The sequence below is a fragment of the Palaemon carinicauda genome, chromosome 26 (assembly GCF_036898095.1).
Source record: "Palaemon carinicauda isolate YSFRI2023 chromosome 26, ASM3689809v2, whole genome shotgun sequence".
Lineage (NCBI taxonomy): Eukaryota > Metazoa > Arthropoda > Malacostraca > Decapoda > Palaemonidae > Palaemon > Palaemon carinicauda.
In genome coordinates, this window is record NC_090750.1 from 36,506,838 (window position 1) to 36,528,423 (window position 21,586).

A 21,586-nucleotide genomic window follows, 5' to 3' on the forward strand; every position below is an offset into this window, starting at 1 on the left:
ATTGCTCTCCGACATGCCAACAATCTCCTGCACGCCAGCGTTCTTGTGCGCCCCTGTGTTCTCCTGCGCGCCAGCGTTCTCCTGCGCTCCAGCACGCTCCCGTGCACTTGCGCCATTGTTGGCCTACGCGCCAGCACTCTCCTGCACGCCAGTAGTCTTGAGTGCGCGCGCCAGCAGTCATCCACGCCCGCGCGTCAGCAGTCATCCACGCCCGCGCGCCAGCACTTTCCTGCGCACTTGCACTCTCTTGCTCACTTACACTCTAAGATCCAGCGCTCGCCAATGCGCCAGCTCTCACCTGCGGACCAGCACTTTCCTGCTCGCCAGCTCTCTTCTGCGCTCTTGCGCTCTCCTGTGCAGTTGCGCTCACAGATCCAATGCTCGCCAATGCGCCAGCTCTTGCCAAAAAGCCAGCGCTCACCTGCGCTCTCAGATCCAGTGCACCAACTCTTGCCAAAGAGCCAGTGCTCACCTGCGCACCAGTGCTTATCTGCTCGCCAGCACTCTTCTGCGCATTCACCAAAAACTGCGCTTCAGAAGAAACTGAGCACCAGCATCATCCTGTGCGCCATCGCTCCAGTACTCTCCTGAGCACTCGCGCAATAAGCAAAAGGAGTGAAAACTTTTTGACAGATCACCATTGCCCCATTCCTCTCCCCACAAACGCATTACAGCATGGCCGCCGGGAAAAGAGGGAAGAAGCTTCACAGAAGGGTTCAAAATCCCGAAGATTCCATTGTCCAAGGAGAATCAAACACATCTACCATCGGTCAAGACTCCTCATAAGGAACCCTTGGTCCCTTTCTCTTTAGGAGTTTTTCCTGACAGTACCACCGTCACCAAACACGATCTGAACGTTGCAAACAGCCTATCATTAGCTCGCAAATCTCTAATTACCAATGAGAAATCATCAACCGACTGTTCACTAGATCACCGTTTGCTGATTGCCAGCACACCGATCACCAGATCGCCAATTGCTAGCTCATATCTCTCTGATCATTGACCTCCAGTCTCGCCAATTGCTAACGCTCTCCGATTGCTGATTGCTAGTCAATAACCAGTAATCAGCTTGCTGATCACTAGATCGCCGATGGGCAGCTCGTCTTTCTTCAATCATCGACCTCAGCTCGCTGATCTCTGACCAGTCAATTGTCAGCTTGCTGATCTTTAGCTCATCGATCACTGATCATCAATGGCTCACCATTGCCAACTAACTTCATTAAACCATTCTGCTGTCTCTCAGGGCTCTCCAAGCCAATTACCAACTCATTAATTGCCAACCTTCCTTGGCTGACTGACCAGACAGCCTTCATCTGCCTGTCAGTTACCTTCTTCGGCTCACAGATCGCCAATTTACCGATCATCGGCAATTCGCCGTTCACCAGCAGTTCGTGATTCGGACTTACTAGTCAACCTCTGCTCGTTGTTCCCTAGATCAGAAGGCATACAACACACTTCTAGCTACGCGCCATTCGCCATCACACCTATCCACTAAAGCGATCAGCAAACGATCCACAACCCCCATCAGCGACTTGTTGACAGGTTACTATTCGCGAGCAGACATTCTGACCCCCATGGGACCAGAAGTTTGGACGAACCTCAAGGGATGGGTGTCAGTCGTGAATCTACGGAATGGTATAACCTTCTCATCCTTCCCCACCCCTCAGACTTGATGTTGTGCTTAGAACATATCAAAAGAAGAGAGGAGGAACCATAGTGCTGCACCACACAACCTCAGGCCCCTGGACAGAGTCCGAAAGTACCTTCACTTAAATCTCTTAAGAGATGAAGGGCAACTTTCCGGTCCTTCAACAGCCTCATCAGTTCCTAACGGGCCACTCAGTGATGTGTTGAGCAACAACACCACACACCCCATAGAGGCTCACATCAACTAGCAAGAAGGAACTTGCTCGCAGCCTCTTCCCATGTAACTGTATAAATACTGAGATGGGCCAAAGTCTGCTCGGTACCACTATCATCCTGCTTCATTCCAGAGTAGAGGAATGTACTTGCCGACAATCTGTGCACAGCATCTCAGATAAGGTGTACCGAACAGTCTTTGGATCACCTTGTAGGCGACAAAGTCCCGACTTTACGGGGTTCTCCAACTATGGATATGTTCGCAACGCCCCTAAGCCTCAGGCTTCTACTGCTCCCCCGTCCTAGACCCCAAGGCTCTCTGGCAAGAAGCATGCCAACAATGGTGGGTACAACAACGACGTTTACGTCTCGTTCCTGTTTTTGTCGGAAGAGAAGGGTACTCTCAATAAGGATAGGACATCAGTCAGCCTCTCATAGCTTCGCAGAACAAGAAGAAAAATGAGAAAGAATAGTGTGCTCGAGTGTATGTGTACTGTATATGTGTACGTGTAAGTGTGTGTGTGTGTATCCAAACCTTCTACAGCTCCTGATAGAGCCTCCAAATGAACCCTCTCCACATCACAGACAACCACACTTCTAGACATCTACCACAAGATATAGCTTCGCTATGATTGTACGCCTGGAGACTACCCAGTACAGTACCTCCTCTCTCACAGAGGCTTTTCACATTAGGTTGGAAAGAGGTTGGTCTAAATATCTGAGGAATTTATCAGCATCAGTCTACCAGGCAAAGTATAACGTCTTCTGAGGTTGATGTCATGGGAAAGCATATCTCTCTACTCGATACCTCTATTCCAGCAATGGCGGAATCCTCAATTATGTGCAGGAGGAAAAGTCCCCTTTTCAGTTCCAGCAGGTAGTCAATCACTCAACCATGAGCCTTCACCTTCAAACTGAAATGAAGGGACACCCCCTCATCGTTAAATCTTTAACTCATGCGGACTTACGACTTGCCTTTTCCAAGTCGGAATTGAGACCTCCCTCTCAGAACATGGTTCGAGTTCTCCGGTCTCCCTCCAAGAAGACCTCCTTACGTTCCACTTCACCAGGCAACAAATTTTCACCTGGTTTAGAAGACGGTGTTCCTCCTCACTTTGACAGCAGCCAAACGAGTCAAGGAACTTCATGGTCTCTCTTTCGACATCGCCCATTCATGAGAAGGGGGAAAGGCAACGTTCAGTTTCATCCCCAAGTATGTTGCCAGACACAGTCTCCAGAGGTGACGGATCCTAGACAATAAGTCTCCACTCAGTAACTGGACACAGTCTCCATAGGTGACGGATCCTAGACAATAAGTCTCCACTCAGTAACTGGACACAGTCTCCAGAGGTGACGGATCCTAGACAATAAGTCTCCACTCAGTAACTGACGATCCATATCATGTTACTTTACCCAGGGTAAGATTTGAGGCTCTACCTCAAGAGAACGGCAACAGCCCAGCCGGGTCCCTTCTCGTCATCAGCACTGGGAGAGACAAGAGGAGGATCACCAAAACATCATGTCTGCTGGAGTCACAGAGTCATCAATTATGGTCTGAATTCAAATCCCCGTCCAACACGCTGACCCACGATGTCAGGGGCATAGCAATGCTCCTGGCCCTTCTAAGCAGATTACTCTGTGACGCAGGTTCTACAAGCAAGGGTGTGAATGTTCCAGGTGACTTTCACAACCATTCTCCTGCAAGACGTGATCCACAGGAACTCGATACGATCTCTATCGGTCCTGTGGTGGCACAACAGCTGGATGTATACTTCAAGCTCCTTATTGGACAAGTAGCAGAAGGTTGAGGGCACTGTTAACTGTCTGCATGAATGAAAAGATTTGACTGGTTTTTATTCTTTTCTTCATCCTCCTCTCTTGGAGAAAGCAGCATCCTGGATTCTCTGCATAAGCTGACCTCAAACCACGGCAGGTAAACCATACTCCCTTGCGTACCTCGTATTAAGCTAATACTGTTGCGTCCCCATACCCTGCAAAGGTGGTATTTAGAAAGTCTTGGTTACAAGAGTTTTTCCTTCAAAAAGACTCTGAATAACTTAACCTGGACAGTCACACTTCTAAATATCTCGACACACAGCTTGCGTAAGCCGCGGACCTTGCGTAGCAAGGTTTTAGCGAGGCACGGGGACTCCTTATTTTGATTACTAACATACTCAGTTAAGGATCCCTGGGTAAAGCCAAATGCTATTGGGTGAGTCACCCCTAAATAAATAGCGTAGGTTTGTATTCCAGTTACGGAACAAATGACAAATTACGTAATCATTTGCATTTTTCTTAACAATACAAACCTTAGCTATTTATACAAACTTGCCTGCCAGCCCTATCCCCCTTGAAGTCCTACTTCCAAGCAAAGTGAGCTAAATCACCAGTGTGGGGACGGTAGCAAGCTACCCCTCCCCCCTTCCCCTGCTAACTAGCGGTATGGTTAGTTAACCCTCGCTAAAATTTTAATGGCTCGTCATTTTAGCTTCGCCGAAAGTAATACCCCTTAATAAATAACTAAGGTCTGTATTGTTATGAAAAATACAAATTATCTACGAATTTGTCATATCTTATTTACATCATTTTCCAAGCAAGGCTTAGAGGCTTGCTTTGTAAATTTCAAGACTTCTAATTAATTGCAATTTTTTCATGTTTGATATTACATCATGTAACGTACCAATGTATCTTGAGATTTACAAAAAAAAAAAGAAAAAAAAAATCCCTTCACCCCTGTCAATCTCAACAGTTTATCTTAGCAGAGTTAAAATTTATAGCCTTCCCTTTTTTATATTTACTGTAATGAACTTGACATTAAACATTTCATGTTTTAAAAGATATGGTAATTTTGATTCTTAAACCATTTTCTTTCTTTTGCAGATTTCTGCTGCAGAAATTAAAGTATGTTTAACTTGTGGTAGTGAGGGAGCTACCATTAGTTCCTTTACAAGAGTTGGAAAGTCGAGAGCTAATCCTGAACCTCTGATAAACTTATTGTGTTGTATTTTAAAGAAACCAATTATTGAAGTGCAATTACCCAGTAATTTTGTTTGTGAGAAGTGTTTTAAACATTTTGAATACATTGAAAGACTTCAGTTTCAGCTCTCTGAAGCATGTAGGGATGTCATCAAGAGTTTCAGCAAGGCTGTTAAGACTTTTATGAAAAGTGACTTTTTACAGTATGAGGAAAAGCAGAGCCTGTTAGTATTCAATGACATTGGTCTAGAAACTAATGAAAGTGGTATTATTGCAAAAGCTGTATCATTAGCATCTTCTAAAAGAAAACCCAGAGATACTGACACTAAAACCGAGAGGAAGCACCAGTGCAGTGTGTGTGGTAAAGCTTTCCGTGCCTATAGTCATAAAGTTGAACACATGGTCATTCATACAAAGGAAAAGTCCTTTGAGTGTGACATTTGTGGATTCCACACAGCCACAAAATCTAACCTCAACAAACATAAGCAACAACACACAGATGATTATATTTGCAATATCTGTGATAAAAAACTATGCAGTAAATTTTCCCTTAAAGAACATATGGCAATACATAACAATAAGAAGGATTTTCAGTGTGAATATTGTGAGAAAAGATTTTTACGCCCGAGAGATAAGAAAATTCATGAGAAAAATCATCTGGTAGAATTTGAGTCTTATGTGTGTGAGATTTGTGGCAAGCGGTTTGTTCTGAAGTCAAGACTCTCAAGACATATGTTGGTGCATTGTAAAGAGAAACAACATATCTGTTCTGTTTGTGATAAGAGATTTGCAAGAAAGGATGATCTAAAATGTCATGAGAGAATACACTCTGGAGATAAACCATATTCTTGTAACGAGTGTGGAAAACAGTTTCGTTTCTTATCTAACTGCAGAAATCATATGAAATGTCATACCAAGGAAACTAAAGCTTACCATTGCTCTTGTTGTAATGTATCTTTTCTAATAGAAGCTAAATACAAAAATCATCTCAAAACCCGTAACCACAGAAGAAAGTCTTCAGAGGCTACTCCAATTGAACAAGTATTTTGTGATAACTGTAAAGTTCTATTTACGCTTCCTGACTATACATTACATAGACCTATATGTGAGAAAAGAAAAGTAAGTGAAGTAGAAATCAACTTTGAACAGTTATCAGAGCACACCTTCTCATGTTGATTGAGAGTTACATAGCTATATCTGAATCTCTAAATCATTGTTGAAAATTAAAAATGAGAATATTGGCCCACAGTATAACCTAGAGGGTATTACCATATGTAATGCAAGTTGGTTTTTTATTTATTGTTCTTATAAAAATGAAAGTTTTATTTAAACATTAACATGTTTTTCCTGACCCCATGCATTTGTGTTGGTTGAGGTTTATGCATGCTGTATTCATTCATCGTAATGGTTGACATTGTTAACACCTCTAGTTTATACCAATATAAAGTACAAAACATCTAATCTTAGATATTCTATGTATTCAAGCAATTTTTTACCAAAATTCAAAATCTAAAATTATAATTCAAATTTATCAAGTTTAGGACAGAATACACAGTATTTTTCTACAAGATGGCTTACTACCATAAATTTAAGAATATTTAATTCATAAACTGTTATTTGTTCATCAGGGTAAGAATGTATATTCTTATAACTTTCATCAGTCTCTCATCCTATGCAGTACTGTAATTTTTTCTTTGTAATAATGTTGTCTTGTTAATGTATCATTATTTATACAGTAATCCTTCACCATATCACAATTCACCTATTGCTCCCTCAGTGTTATAAGTGTTAGAAGGGTTAGATTTATAAAGAAAATAAAAAGTGAACATTTTTAAAAATGAAAAATATGGACCAGATTTCTGCATTTCACAATTTTTCAGCTATCAAGGGGTGCCTGGAATGAAACACTAGCAATAGCCAAGGGATTAATCTATATAAACTTAAATTCTAATTACAGTACTTGATTATGAAGAGACATCATAATGCACAGTGGGTGGATTACAGATACTGTACTTTCAAAGTTTTACTGTAAACAGGATATTCTTTGAGAAAATATGAATAATTTGTACTTATCCATTCAATTACAAAATTCACATCTGAAATCAATAACTTTTAAAAATATCTTCATTCAACTTCTAAAACACAATGCATAACTTTTGTTCCCAAAACACTCATTACACACATGAGCACATATTCCATTTTCACTTATTCACCAATGTCTTTTTCTAACATAACTTTTTAGAATACTGTTCCTGGTTACTGAAGAGGGTAACCTAAAGCATCACAATTTCTATCTAGCAGTTCCAATGATGTTTCTCGAAGCTTCACGAGAAATCGTTGCAACTCGCAGGTTCCAAATGCCTGTAAATAAAGGGATGTGAAATATAGAATTATGCAGAACAAAATTATGTATTCCACCTCTATTCAACTAATCTACATTCGCAACAAATCAGAATTAAGTTTATGCTGTATAGCAATTAAAATGGCAAATTTGGAATTAATATGCACCTTTCCTAACTATACAAACCTGAGCTCTTTACTATGGATTCATAGTTCCAATGTAGCTAGAATCTAGCCATGATCTTTTAAGGAGAGGTGTTAGTAATCCTTCAGTAGTTAGCAGGGGACTGACCAGCCACACCACTCACACACTCATCTAGTGTGTTAGGACACTTTTGGTTGCAAGCAGGACTTCTAGGGGGACAGGTGATGGCGGGCTAAGTATAAAAAAAGAGCCCAGGCTTGTATAGTTAGAAAAAATTCAAATTACTGACAAATTTGTCATTTGTTCCTTTACTTATACAAACCTTTACTCTACTAAAGAAATTCACCCTTAGGAGGGCAGAAGTCCCATACACAACTGCCTGGGAACTTGACCTGGGGTGCAACTCTGAGCTTGTTCAAGCATGAGAAAAGCATCCCAATTGATTGATTTTAGGTTTTCTACTATCCTGACATCTAAGGTCATTGTCGCTGATATCGTTTATTGTAAATAAAAAAATATTCAATTAAAACCATAAAAGCAAAGATGTCATTTTAAAAGTTAAATATCTTTCAGAAGACCTGCTTTAGAAATAAAGCTAAAAATACCACTAGCATGGTAGGACACATCATGTCTAAGAATCTTGGCAAGGATAAACCTTCCATCCTCACCTCAAGCCTCAAGTAGATATCTACTTCTTTCACTGTTATATGTGGGGCATTCAGTCAACAAATGCCTCACTGTCAATGGTACCAAACAGTCATCGCAATGTGGTTGATGTTGGCCAGTTAGCAAGAAACTCGTGTGTCATCTGAGTGTGACCAATGCAGATGACAAAGAGTAGTCTCCCACTTTCAGGGCATCCCATTATACCTCCAAGGGCATATAACATTACTTATTTCTCTCATCTTGGTGTTCATGAACCACATTAGGTAAACTTTTCAGGAAAATGTCTTAAACTATTTTTAAATGATTCTAAATTGTTTATCATGAAATTTCTGATATTACATGTTTTGAATATCAAAATAGGCAGTTATAAGCATTTTTAAATAGCTTTTAAAGTATTCACAAATTTGCTCTATTCGGGAGGAATTTCGGGAGGAATTTGGTCCCTAACCCTCGCAGATATGGGAGGAGGGGGTAACTGTACCATTATAATCCAGCATTATGAGGAATCAGGAGAAAAATCCCAACTGGTAACTCCAGGAGCAACAGTTAAAACTGGTTTCATTCAAGCAGCTTCTGGGTCACCCTTGTACTCAAGCATTAGAAGGAATGAGGGAAGAAAACCTGACTATTACTCTGAGGAATACTAGTTGGAACTACTCCCTTTCGTACACCGAGCTGTAGGAATGAAGGTAGCAATGCAAAGAGAGCTGTAAACTAAGGGCATGAGAAAACTGTTGGTGCATCACCTTCAGATTCTTGGAAAGGATAACCATGGTTAATCCTTAGGGAAGTAGATATGCATTCCCACTGTGCCCTTAACTGTAGTGCTCTTGAAAAAAACATTCCTTAGCAGGGAGACCCAAAAGCCATAAGGTAGGCAGGAGTTGCAGCAAGCACCAATGAGAGACAATCCCCAAGTGGTAGACACCGCAGCTTCGCAAAGAAAAGTGACAGTGTTTGCCCCTAAGGGTTGTCCTGGGTCACGAGAGCTTTATCAGTGTATTACCTTGTGACCAACCAATACTCTTACTCGACCGTCCTTCGGAATGAACAAGCGAGCAGAGTCAGAGTGGAGGAATTGAGCCGACGGAGAAGGTATGCTTTTGAGGTCTTTCCTCGAAGGAGAAGAATCCCTTTTAGACTTCCTCTTCCGCTGCCTTCCAATCTCACCCACTGGGAGGATGGTCACTCTCGACACTCGATACAAGGAGAGTCCTGCGAGCAAGACAGACTGTATGCAGGACGAAGATAATGGGGAACCATCTTAGAAGCTGAAGATAGTGTCGTATTGATGACCTTCAAGGCCTGGCAAGCCGCATGACGGAAACCCCGAAACCCACGAACTCCTGAACAAGAAAAGACAATGACAGTTTGTTAACGGCAAACTAGCGGTGGGTAGCTATACCACGCTAAAAGTCTTACGACTAGTTTCCTGATCGATGTAAGCACATTCCCTATAAAGAGAGAAATGGTTTATATAGAACTTAAGGCCTATAAGAGGATCTCCCTTTGTAAATGCTTTGTGCGCCATCAGAACCATTACCAATTGGTACACTAGAAAAACGATTAATTGTGAGGAGCTAGGCTAGTGTCCACACATGGGAAGGCTAGTCCATATTTTAAATTACTCAAAAACACAGTTCTCCTGAAATTACACAAAAGAAACTTACTATGAAAAAGGGTCTGAAGTTTATTACTATTAAAAGTACTCTGAATGGTTTGTCATTATCATCCATCATCCGTGCTATAAACAACCAACATTGTCCACCCCAGATTTACCTTTAAATGAAGATACTTTCTTTTACATTTGGAACTCTTAATTTAGTCACCTTGAACAATCTATGTTTACGAAACTCATGAGAAGACATTCATTACTCTCACAATATAACTAAAATAACTCGATCAATTTGAAGAATTAACACATTAAATAAGATTAAATGACTTACTAAAGCAAGAGTGACAAAGACACACGCACAAAGGACAGAGTGGCTTAACCAAGCCAAGGCTATTGCCCTTAACCACTATTTTGTCAATACCAGAGACTTTGCCCAATGAAGTTGAGAAGAATGGGAATTTTTTTATTTTATGGGGTAAAAGTTGATATAAGCAAGCTTCCTGAGAAGCAACTTGGACAGTAGGGGAGGTTTATAAAAATAATGTTACATGCTAAATAAGTTAGAGATATGTTAACCAATTAATGAAAACATCTATATTCCATTAAAATGTCATTAAATTTCATATGAACTAATTACAGTACTATAAAAATCTATTTGACCTTGGACCTCCTAATATAAACATCACACATTGAGTCAGATGAAAGCTTTAAAAGAAATTTATTCTACAGAATAATTGCCCTGGCAATACAGTATCATTTTACTTAAAGGGAGAAAACTTGAGAAAACCCTTCCTTTCATTCTTGCTATCCAATCTCCCTTCACTTTTTTTTTACTCCATATTATAATTGCAGATTTTTGTTAGCTGCACCTTGGTGATAAATGACCTCATTAGCCCTAGTGCCCAGGCCATGTGGCCTAAATTTCATAAAAATTCTAAATTCTTAATATAAGCCTTTCCTTTCTATTCAACCTTGAAATGACATTACATAATGGGTTATTATCTTTCTATAGGCAATTAGAAATTAATTGTAATTACTGTATGAAGTAAATAAGTATGAGCAACAGAAATTTACTTACCTTGTATAATTGGTGCTGTTCAGAGGCAATAATGTCTGCTAACTGGAGTGCTTCCTTAAAACTTTCAGTGGAGTGAAGGATATTTTGTAAGAGAGAAGCAACCTGGAAATACAGTACATATTCAGCTAACTAGTCAATATCAAAATAAGCAAAGTTCTAGGTAAAAACAAATTTGAACAGTAATCGTGAAAGGGATAAAGAAATTCCTAATATGATAACCTTGATATGCAGAATGAATAAAAATACAGGTGTAGCATCCATCATCATAAATAAGATGGCTATGGAACTGCATACACCCACATCTCCATAACTAAAGAAGCTCTTCATAATTCCTTCCCCCTTACTAAGGTGGCTGTCATTATGGATTGCCCAAAGTTGTGAACGAGGAGATGAAAGCAGAACACTCTTTAATTGTCCTAATCACAACTTGGTTCCATATCCATTGCATATTATGGGCTGCAGTATTGCAGGAGCCCTTTTTCCCGCCAGACAATCTACAGCAACCAGTTCCAAATGTATTCTTGAAACTTTGTTTACGTTTTTTTTCTTTTTTTTCATCCTTTCACAGCCTTTCATGTTATATAGTTCATGTATGCTACCTGTTATTGAGCATATCTCTAATAATTTCCTTTAAATATCTATTTCTCATTATTTATATCAATGGCCAAGGTTCATCCTTTTATATGCAGCCTTCAGATGGCAATCTAATTTTGCAAACTTCAAGTAGACAGAAAAAAAAAATATCCTTAATCAAAAAGGTTATGGAATCCACCTCTTTAAGAAGGGAGATCATAGAAAAATAATGAAAATATAAAAACTTCAAGTAAGACTGAACTAATAAATTTCCAGATCCTAACATCACTACACTTATGAGAATTGGTTATCAGGTATGTTATGAGGCAGTAAAAAATCGTAGAGATTCTTCTACAATTCAACAGAACAATCACAATTGATAGACTTAAGTGGTCTAGGGAAAGATATAGAGATAAAAAACGGATTTTGAGTGAAGTGAAAAATCTATTTTTGGGTGAGATAGCCATGTCGTCCTGATGGAAGGTTCCTTCAGTAGCTTCCTAGGGTATATTTGACTACAGTGGATATTCCCAGAGAATTAAACTAAAGGTTATCACAGAATTCTAACTTCTGGTGCGAGTACCCTAAAGGTTTCCCTCTAGGATATTGTATATCAGCAGGGGACGCATGAATTAACACGCCACATAGCTATCTGCACCCCATATAGAGTTAACGCTTCAATATGGAAAGGTGGCTGAGTAACTGAGGAGCCATTCCAAAGTTACTCTCATTCGTGGCTACTTTTGTTACTCGAGACGTAAACAAACGGGCGCCATTGTTAAATGACGTCACGTCTGTCCTCATCCTGAGCTCAGCTCCTACCAATCTCCGCGATACAGTAGGTCAGGGAGGGGCCTGAAAGGCTGAACTGGAACAGACGGGTGGGTCCATCAGGACGACATGGCTATCTCACCCAAAAATAGATTTCCGTTTTTTGAGCTCAAGCCATGTCGTCCTGATGGAAGTGTACCAGAGAATTAATGTATCGTGGATTTTTTCCCTTAATCCAAGTGCCTAGGGCTTTGAGCAATATTCCTATGGTCTGGAGACCGTAAAGACTGACAATTTTAGTAATTGTCCTTACCAGTGATTCTACGATGTTCTGGCTTCCTGCCCCCTGGCAGGGAAGTCCTGGTGGACAAGAGGAATATCTCGAAGTGATCGGTGAAGAACTACTCACCTGGTGGAGAGATCATGCTGGTCTCGGAGACAGATCAAAGGTTAATATTTGAGTAGGAATATTATCAAGACATAGGTGAGTATATAATATAAACACTTATATTATTCTTGTAATCAGATAGGAAAGGGGTAAATGAAACTATAACAATCGTATATTTCTTAATAAGGAATAGGAGCGAAAGGAGATGCACATGGTAAATAAAATAGACATTTTATTTCTAAGATGGCAAGTCATTATAGAAGTAATTACAATAATGATTATAGAATTTATTTACAATAATAATGAATAATGTACATAGAAAAATAAAGACGGTGATCTTGAGTCTGAAAAGAAAATTTTGCTTTTTAGAAACACAAGTTCCCAGGGGAACGCCAGCCTTTTTATATTTCAAAAAAACACTCCATGCTCGAGAGCATGCGGCACACGTGTAAAATTTCTATGACATTTCACCTTGATAACGAACAGTCTATTAGAAACACTAAGTGTCCATTAAATCACTATGTATCACGATAGGGTCAACACAGGCACCCGTAGAGTTAGAGTCCCAAATAACTCGCTGTTCTATGCAGATTTAAGCAGCAGGTTTCATTACACTACCTGCAGCTACCACGAAATGTTTCACTTCGTGCACCTGTTTTGCGTAGTGCTTGAAGAACACGCGCGATGATTTCCAGCCTGTTAAGCTCTTGAGGCTTTCGAAATCCATACTCTGAAAAAAGTTCAGAGAAGAGGCGACTTTCCTAGGATCGTGACCTAAGGTGTACTGTCAGGATCCGCTCTGCGAATGAAGTAGGTGATTTTCGCTCTTAGTTGTTTCAGTGACAGGTCGCTACCCGAGGTTTCTCCTTTGAAGAGTTGTCCTCCATCGAAGTCTGAAGTTCTCTGAAGATAGGCCTTATGACTCTCCACTGGGCATAGAGAGACATCTTCCTTCAGGGGGCAGATTCTCCAGGGGCCCCATCTCTTGGTGGGTAGTTCATTCTTTGCGAGAAACGTTGGGTCGGGGAAGAGGGCAAGATCTCCCGTATCGGTGAATTGAATATGACCCTCTTCTCTTGATAATGCCACTATTTCACTGACTCGGGTTCCCGAGGCGAGAGCAAAATGGAAAATAACTTTTTCAGTCAGGTCTTTCAGAGGGCACGAATCGTTGTCCAGGCTAGAAGCAAAATGGAGCACCTTGTCCAGGGACCAGAAGATAGGTTTTGGTGGAGGTGCGGGGCGTAGTCTAGCGCATGCCTTTGGCACTTTATTGAAGATGTCACTGGACAGATCAATCTGGAAGGCGTATAGGAGTGGTCTAGTCAAGGCCGATTTACAAGTGGAAATCGTGTTGGCCGCTAAGCCTTTTCCATGAAGGTGAATGAAGAAGGACATGCAAAAATCAATGGTGATCTCCGTAGGATTTTTTGCCTTGACAACGGAAACCCACTTTCTCCAGGAAGATTCGTACTGCCTTCTGGTAGACGCTGTTTTGTACTCCTCGAGGAAGTCTAAGCTTTTCTTCGAGATCCCAAATCTTTTCTTTACGGCTAAGGAGAGGAAATCATGAGATGAAGGTCCTTGACCCTCAGTGATGAAGCGAAGACAGTCGACTTCTGTACTTGTTGAGACTGAACTGGGCCCGGTAGGGGGATCAGCGTGGGCTGCAGCTCCAGGACCAGGGGATACCAATTGCTCCGGGGCCACTTGGGAGCCACTACGGGCGCTGTCCCCTTGAAGGTTCTCAGTTTGGAGAGGACTTTCAGCAGAAGGTTGGGTGGAGGGAACAGGTAGATCTTGGACCATCTGTTCCAATTCAGGGACATGGGGTCCTCATACGGGGCCACGTATTGAGGAAGTTGACTGTTGTCGCTCATCGCGAAGAGATCGATCTGAAGTTCTGGGACTTGGCAAGAGATGAAGGAGAATAATCTTGCATCTAGAGACCATTCCGACTCTATTGGGCTTGTCCTTGATAGAGCATCCGCTGTCACGTTGCGGAATCCTTGTAGGTGAACTGCAGACAGGTGCCATTTCTTCCTGTCCGCCAGACGGAAGATAGGTAGAAGCACCTGATTTATCTGGGGCGATCTTGAGCCCTGACAACTGAGACATCTGACTACCACCGAGTTGTCCAGAGTCAGACGGATGTGGATCAAGGGAGGCGGGGAGAGTTTCTTCAGGGTGAGAAGAACCGCCATGGCCTCCAAGATGTTGATGTGAAACGTCTTGAATAGGGGAGACCATGTTCCTTGAACCAGTTGTTGGTGGGAGTGACCTCCCCAACCCTCCAGTGAAGCGTCCGTGTGGATGTTGATCGATGGAGGCGGGTGTTGAAGAGAGATGGATCTTTTCAGGGCCTTTGCTTCCGACCACGGCTTTAGAAGTGAGCGAAGTCTGTTTGGAAGCCGTCTCTTGAGGTCTCTTCGAGCGATGGATGCGAATCGTCTCCAGACTCCCGTGGCATCCTTTAGCTGTGGGCGAAGCACTGGGTTTGTCACTGAGGCGAACTGTAGAGAGCCGAGAACTTGTTCCTGTTGGCATCTTGAGATCTGCTTGGATTTTAGAAGTCTTCTGACAGACCTTGCTATTTCCTTCCTTTTCTTCGGTGGAATGGAAAGGCGGTGTGACTGAAGGTCCCAATGGATTCCCAACCATTGGAACTTCTGAGGTGGAGTGAGGCGAGACTTCTCGGCATTTATCTTGAAACCCAGGTGCTCTAGGAGCTGGGTGACTTTGTTGCAGGCTCGCAGACAATCTTTGGGCGATGTCGACCAGACTAGCCAGTCATCTAGGTAGGCCATCACTTTGACGCCCTGAAGACGTAGCTGTTGGACGATTGCGTCTGTCAGCTTGGTGAAGATTCGTGGAGCCATGTTGAGCCCGAAGGGCATGGCCCTGAAGGCGTAACTTTTCCTTTGGAGTCGAAATCCTAGGTAGGAGGAAGCGTAGTGATTCATTGGAATGTGCCAGTAGGCATCCGTCAGGTCTATGGAGACCGTGTAGGCCTTGTGAGGCAGAAGGGCCCTTATTTGTTGCAGAGTCAGCATCTTGAATTTGTTGTTCGCAATGAACTTGTTTAGAGGGGACAAGTCGAGAATGACTCTGGGTTTGTCTGAGTCTTTCTTGGGAACACAAAACAGTCTTCCTTGGAACCTGGTTGACTTTACCCTCTTGATCACCTCCTTGTTCAAGAGTTCCAGGACATATTCTTCCAGGAGGGGGGTCGACTGTTGGAAGAATTGCTGGAAGGATGGGGGTGGTTGAGTCCAGCTACAGCCCAGTCCTTTCTTAATGATGCTGTGTGCCCCAGGATCGAAGGTCCAACGATCCTGGAATTGGCGGAGTCTTCCTCCCACCAGAAGCACTTCATTGCTTCTGGTGTCCCGAGGTTTTGCCACCTCGGCCGCTAGCTCCCCTTCCTCCTCTGCCTCTGGAGGGACGGCGAGAAGAATCTCTGTCGGAGCCTCTGCCTGAGCCTCTACCCCTAGGACGAAAGGTAGTGGAATGCTGTTCATAGGCAGGGGTGAAGACCGGTGACTGCGACACCACCGGTTGGGGGACCAGTTGGAAGGTCTGCTGTGGTTGTGCGACCACTTGGGGAGTAGCAGGAGCCAGAAACTGACGTCTTGGTTGACGTTGCTGGGGCCTAGGCTTCGAGGATTTCCTCTTAGGCTGAGGGCCTTTGTCCTGAGAGGACTTCCTCTTTCCAGACATGCCCCACTTGTGGAGAAGGTTCCGATTCTCCGTGGCGGCTTTGTCCACTATCTCTTTCACCAAGGCGGATGGGAAGAGATGTTTGCCCCAGATGTTGGAGGAAATCAGTCTCCGGGGTTCGTGTTTCACCGTTGCATTGGCAAACACGAATTCTCTAAAGGCTCTGCGAGCCCTAGCGAAGCTGTACAAATCCTTGGTCACAGTAGCAAGGTGTGACTTTGCAAGGACCATGTAAAAGTCTGGGACTCTGGTGTCCCCGGCCATGACTTCTAGCTGTACCTGATGTGACAGCGAAGCAGCGAGTCTCTCCTTGGTATCCTGTTCCCGACGAAGGAGATGGTCGTTCAGTCGTGGGAGGTCCTCGTTGAACTGACGACCGGCCACATCAGGTTCCAGTTTCCCGACCGAAAAGGTAAGCTGGATGTCTTTCCAGTACCTGTCATCGGGGGGAAGAGTGAGAGCGAAGGGTCTGCACTCCTCCAGTGCAGGGCAAGGTTTCCCTTCCTCCACAGCCTTCATGGCCGCTTGAAAGGCCTTTTCAATGAAGGGGAAGGTCGCAGTAGCTGGAGCAACAAAGGTTGGATGTTTTATGCTCAATGCTGGCATCTTGGAGTTGGTGAAACCCCGACTCTTCACTGCATGAGCCAGCATAGCTTGGGCCTTTGCGAGATCGAACACGATCACCTCCTTAGGTTCGGTCTCTTCTTTTGAGGCTGGTTCGGACCTGAGTCGGATGTAACAGTCCGGATAAGCCTCGAAGTTCGGGAAGAACTCCACTTCTTCCAGGAGAACAGAGCCGACCCTTTCACTGATGAAGATTTTGCCAGTTGTGATTGGCATGTGCTCGGCGTATCTCCAAGGGTTAGCTTCCGAGCAGTGAGGGAGGTCCTTAACTGAAATCCTTTTCGGTTGCTTGAAGCCGACGAGAGTCAACCGGAACTGCTCCTGAGTCCCTTTCAGCTTCTTGTCCATGAGGGCTTCTAACATCTTGAAGACCTCTTGAGTGGCCGATGGGAGTGGATCCGGGGTGGCAGAAGTCAAAGGAACAGGTTCCTCGGTTACCACTGGGGCTACTGGGGGAGCTGGAGCGACCTCGTTCTCCGAATCGTGGTACTCCACACGATCCTCCTCATAGTAGAGTTCCTCGCCCATGAGGGTTCTCTCCGTACCGTCGGAGACCTCCGACATACGTTCCACCTCATCGGAATCAAGATGGCACGAACGCATAGTGTGTTCCATAACAATGTCGGGTTCAATTACCAGATGAACGGTTGGGATCGGATCTTTAGGGATCACAGAGTCCTTAGAGGCTTTAGGGAAAAGCAGGGCCCTCAAGTCTTCGTTTGGAAGATAAGGTCCAGAGGCATTCTTCTGGAAACCGCGCACCCATTTGCACAGTTTCTCTCTAGCGTTGTCCCATTCCTCGGTAGTAAGAGGAGTCTTGAACACCTTTTGCAGAAAACCATTGCAGACCGGACAGTTCTGCGGATCCCAATATTTCAGGTCGCTTCTCTTGGCGATGCAAAGGGCGTGGGTCCGGCACACCTTGTGCCTGTAGAAGTCCAGGCATTTAACTCTGCAGAAGGAGCTCTCACACTTCATATACTCCTGTAAAAGAAAGAGATCATGAGTACATGGAAGGCATAATATGACATACATTACTCTAGGCTTAAGAATAACTTAATCTGTAATATTAGCATATAATTTATATGCTCAAGATAGATGAGCGGGAAAGGAAGTAGGTTGGACACATACTTGTGAATCCCGCCCAGCCAGTTACCGTAACCTTATCTGTAGACAATTCCTTAGGACCCGAGGGTTCCAAAGGAGGGAGAATCCATATGGATGAGCCAAGGTAGGCCTCCTTATTAGAGGAATTGTCCGCAGAGTATAAAAGGATCTGAGACCGCTCAGAGCCTAGTGAGGGAGAGAGTAAAATAGGATAAACCCCTTAGTAATATGTAGGTTCCAGCAAGAGACTGCGCTGAGATGCACAGAGTATGCTGGAAATGTTGTAATGTGCAACCATACAGCATAGCCACTATATCAGATGGTATAATGATACCTATATGGAGGTGGCCAGGCTATCTGGCTGCATCAGATTGACTGCCGGCGTGGTGCCGGCAGCCGTGGAAGGGGTGCATGTCCCTTAGCGCCTCATTAGGTGGCGCCGGTAGACCGGTCCTGCAAGGTGAAAACTTCAAGGAGAACACACTGAGCAACCAAGATGGATAACACCACAGAGGCGACCGCCGGCAGGGCAGCGGGCTCCGGCAGCCAGCGGCTGACGGCATGGTGAACCTTAGTTCAACTCATAAGATATATATATATATATATATATATATATATATATATATATATATATATATATACATATATATATATATATATATATATATATATATATATATATATATATATATATATATATATATATATATATATATATATATATATATATATATATAGGGCGGATACCTAGAATGCCGGCAATCAATGTCGGCAGGTAAGGGGGGCGGCAGCCTCCGGCAGTCGGCTGGCTGCCGCCAGGTAATCCTTGGGGAAATATATGGGGTAGGACGTCGGCGGTATGCCGACGGAAGGCGGCAGCCTCCGGCAAGCGGTAGGCTGACGTCTTAGAGGGGAGGTATCTTATGAATAGAGGTCACCTGAGGTAGTAGCGGCAAGGGACCGGCACCATAATAGAGAGAGAGAAAGGTAAGGAGGGAAGGGAGGGGTAATACCCTATACCCCGCTGGCTTCCCTCCAGAGGGAGTGCACTCATGATAGGAGTAGGTACACCTATCATCCGGCGGCAGTGGGCCGGCAGACGGCCGGGAGCCTGAGGTAACCCAAGGGAGGGATAGAGAGCACTCAAAGAGGGGGAATCCTCCGCCGGCAACCACCCCCATAGAACACTATGAAGTGTACCAGAGCGGCCCGCTCAGTAGAAGAACAAGACTAGCCCTACCACTCCACCCAAGGGAGGAGTTGTAGGACAGAGGACAGGGGTGTGTAGGCAGGCCTACACCAAAGGGATAGAGTGGGGAGGGGAGTAGGGGTCTTTCTAAAGTGGGGAGAGACTGTATGAGAGAGGCCACCAAGGCAAGGGAGAACACTCCCTAACCTAAGATAAGTGGCTCAGATCAGGTACAGCACTGATGTACTGTCCTAAACTACAGTACAATAAAGCAGAATCTCCCCCCAGAGCCTAACCTAGATTAGGAGAACCATTCTCCTAGGCTAGGGAGGCCTGGAAAGACACATCGCTAGTTTGCAGGGAGGAAGGAGTGACCCAACCAAGTGCAAACTGGGGAAGAGCAGAGCTCTTCCTAAGGTCTCAGGCACGACCCTAAGGGGGATTCATTCCCTCAGGGTAGGCTGAGAGTAGCGATAAATACTCTGGGTGAAGTCAAGATTCTCAAAAATATAGAATAAGGGAGAAGCAAGGCTACCCAGAAGTAATTACACGTAGGTAAGATGAATTAGGAAGCATACAAGGGTTCCTACGTTAGGTTAGGGAAGTGTGGTGCACGGACCAACACGGTCCCTTGTATGGTCCCCGAAGGCGAAAACACCTACAGCACAGTAACTAGTATGTTTAAAAATGCCTAAATCTTCATAGCTTAACTTAGGAACACTTATTATATCATGCAGTAATATGAGCACTAGACTGTCAAGTCTAGGGGCTAGGCTAGCGATCTAGCATGGGGTTGGCAAACGACGGTTGCCTAACGAGCGCTAACACACGATATAATTACTTCCTAGCTATGAAGACTAAATAACTATATATTAAATAGTTAAAGGACCGGAAAAGGCTGTTCTGGCTAACTAAATAAAGCATGCGATATGAACAGCGGCGCCGTAAAATGGCGCGTCCGGTATTGGTACAGCTCTGCCACAAAACACAATATTTTACGAAAAGTATGAGTTACTTTACGGCCAGAGCTTATTTAAACAATACAAGGATCTGGTGCTCAAGTTCCCAGAAGAAGGTGAGGCTGAAGGTTGAGACATAACGGCAATGTAAGCGGATAATTAAAGCACTTGGGAAAAATCCGACTAAACGTAGGAGCTACAGACGAAAGGATGAGGATGGACGTGACGTCATTTAACAATGGCGCCCGTTTGTTTACGTCTCGAGTACCAAAAGTAGCCACGAACGAGAGTAACTTTGGAACGGCTCCTTAGTTACTCAGCCACCTTTCATATCTAAGCGTTAACTCTATATGGGGTGCAGATAGCTATGTGGCGTGTTAATTCATGCGTTCCCTGCTGATATACAATATCCTAGAGGGAAACCTTTAGGGTACTCGCACCAGAAGTGAGATTTCTGTGATAACCTTTAGTTTAATTCTCTGGGAATATCCACTGTAGTCAAATATACCCTAGGAAGCTACTGAAGGAACCTTCCATCAGGACGACATGGCTTGAGCCCAAAAAAGTTACTGACTAATCTTGCTGCCTGAAAATTTTCTCTTATTCACAAGGAAGTTGAGGTCGCATCCGAACCATGAGAAGAGAACCCTCTACATATAGGCAACAATATGGTTGACATTAACCTTCAATAATTACGAATAACAGGTTAAGCTATTAGAGCAAAGTTCTAGGGTGAAAAGATGGAGGGATCGAAGAATTTGTTATCCTCTATAGTGCGCTGCCAGCATATGGTTCCATTACCAAATAAAGTTAGATTGCGAGCTTGAGGGTTGACAGGGTTTACTCAATTTTCAACATTGTTCGCAAACTAATGTTTAATAAATATTTGCAAATATTTTATTTTTATTCTCCAATTCACAAATATTCACAACCAAGTTAAATATCCTGAAATTTTTAATAATTTATGTTCATTCTGTAAATCATTTATTTCATTCATTTTATCTAAGGAAAAATTAAAAAAAAAAAAAATTCTGGTATTGAAAAATTTTACTAGGGGAAGATTATTTCATCGCGAGGATCAAATTAAGAATGTTTAATATAATAATGAGATAAAAAACAATGCATTTTTAGTTAAATAGAAAAAAAAAATGGTTTGTACCAAGAACAAATATTCAGGGGAGGTTATGTATCACCAATTTTAAATTCTTAATGTCAAAATAAAAAAAAATAAAAGCTAGAAGCATGCACACATGATCATTTAGAAAAATAACCAGTACAGAGCATCACTGCACATAAGACTAGTATCATTTTGTTCAGTGTGCGAGTATCAAGAAGATGAAAAATTACCTGAGGTATGTAAATAGATCTAAGGACAGAGAGCTGGTGTTTTCTATCAGGCTCCATAGATTCAGCCATGATTTCCCCTTCATCACCACCAAGCCCAGTGGTATCAGGTTCTTGGTCATCTAAACCGGAGTCTACTAACCATCCACCCTCAGGGAAAAGCATAACGTTGTACAACCGTTCACAAGCAGTCTGCAATGAAAAATTATAAGTACTATATTCAGGTGTGAT

General features: G+C 43.1%; 2 protein-coding genes across 3 annotated transcripts in view; one reads left to right on the top strand and one right to left on the bottom strand.

The window, feature by feature from the left end:
* The window catches only part of LOC137619489 (zinc finger protein OZF-like), a 76,018-nt gene extending 69,845 nt beyond the window's left edge, over positions 1-6,173 (top strand). For both annotated transcript variants that reach the window (XM_068349557.1, XM_068349558.1), the window contains exon 3: positions 4,741-6,173. In XM_068349557.1, coding sequence (XP_068205658.1) covers positions 4,741-6,012 — 1,272 coding nt within the window. In that variant the 3' untranslated portion in view covers positions 6,013-6,173. The remainder of the gene's footprint in view (positions 1-4,740) is intronic.
* Positions 6,174-6,750: 577 nt separating this feature from the next.
* LOC137619487 (nuclear pore complex protein Nup107-like) overlaps positions 6,751-21,586 on the bottom strand; it is a 191,547-nt gene continuing 176,711 nt past the window's right edge. Inside the window, exons 16-18 of the mRNA XM_068349556.1 lie at positions 21,359-21,547; positions 10,681-10,782; positions 6,751-7,197 (exon numbers count right to left, since the gene is read on the bottom strand). Coding sequence (XP_068205657.1) covers positions 7,093-7,197; positions 10,681-10,782; positions 21,359-21,547 — 396 coding nt within the window. The 3' untranslated portion in view covers positions 6,751-7,092. The remainder of the gene's footprint in view (positions 7,198-10,680; positions 10,783-21,358; positions 21,548-21,586) is intronic.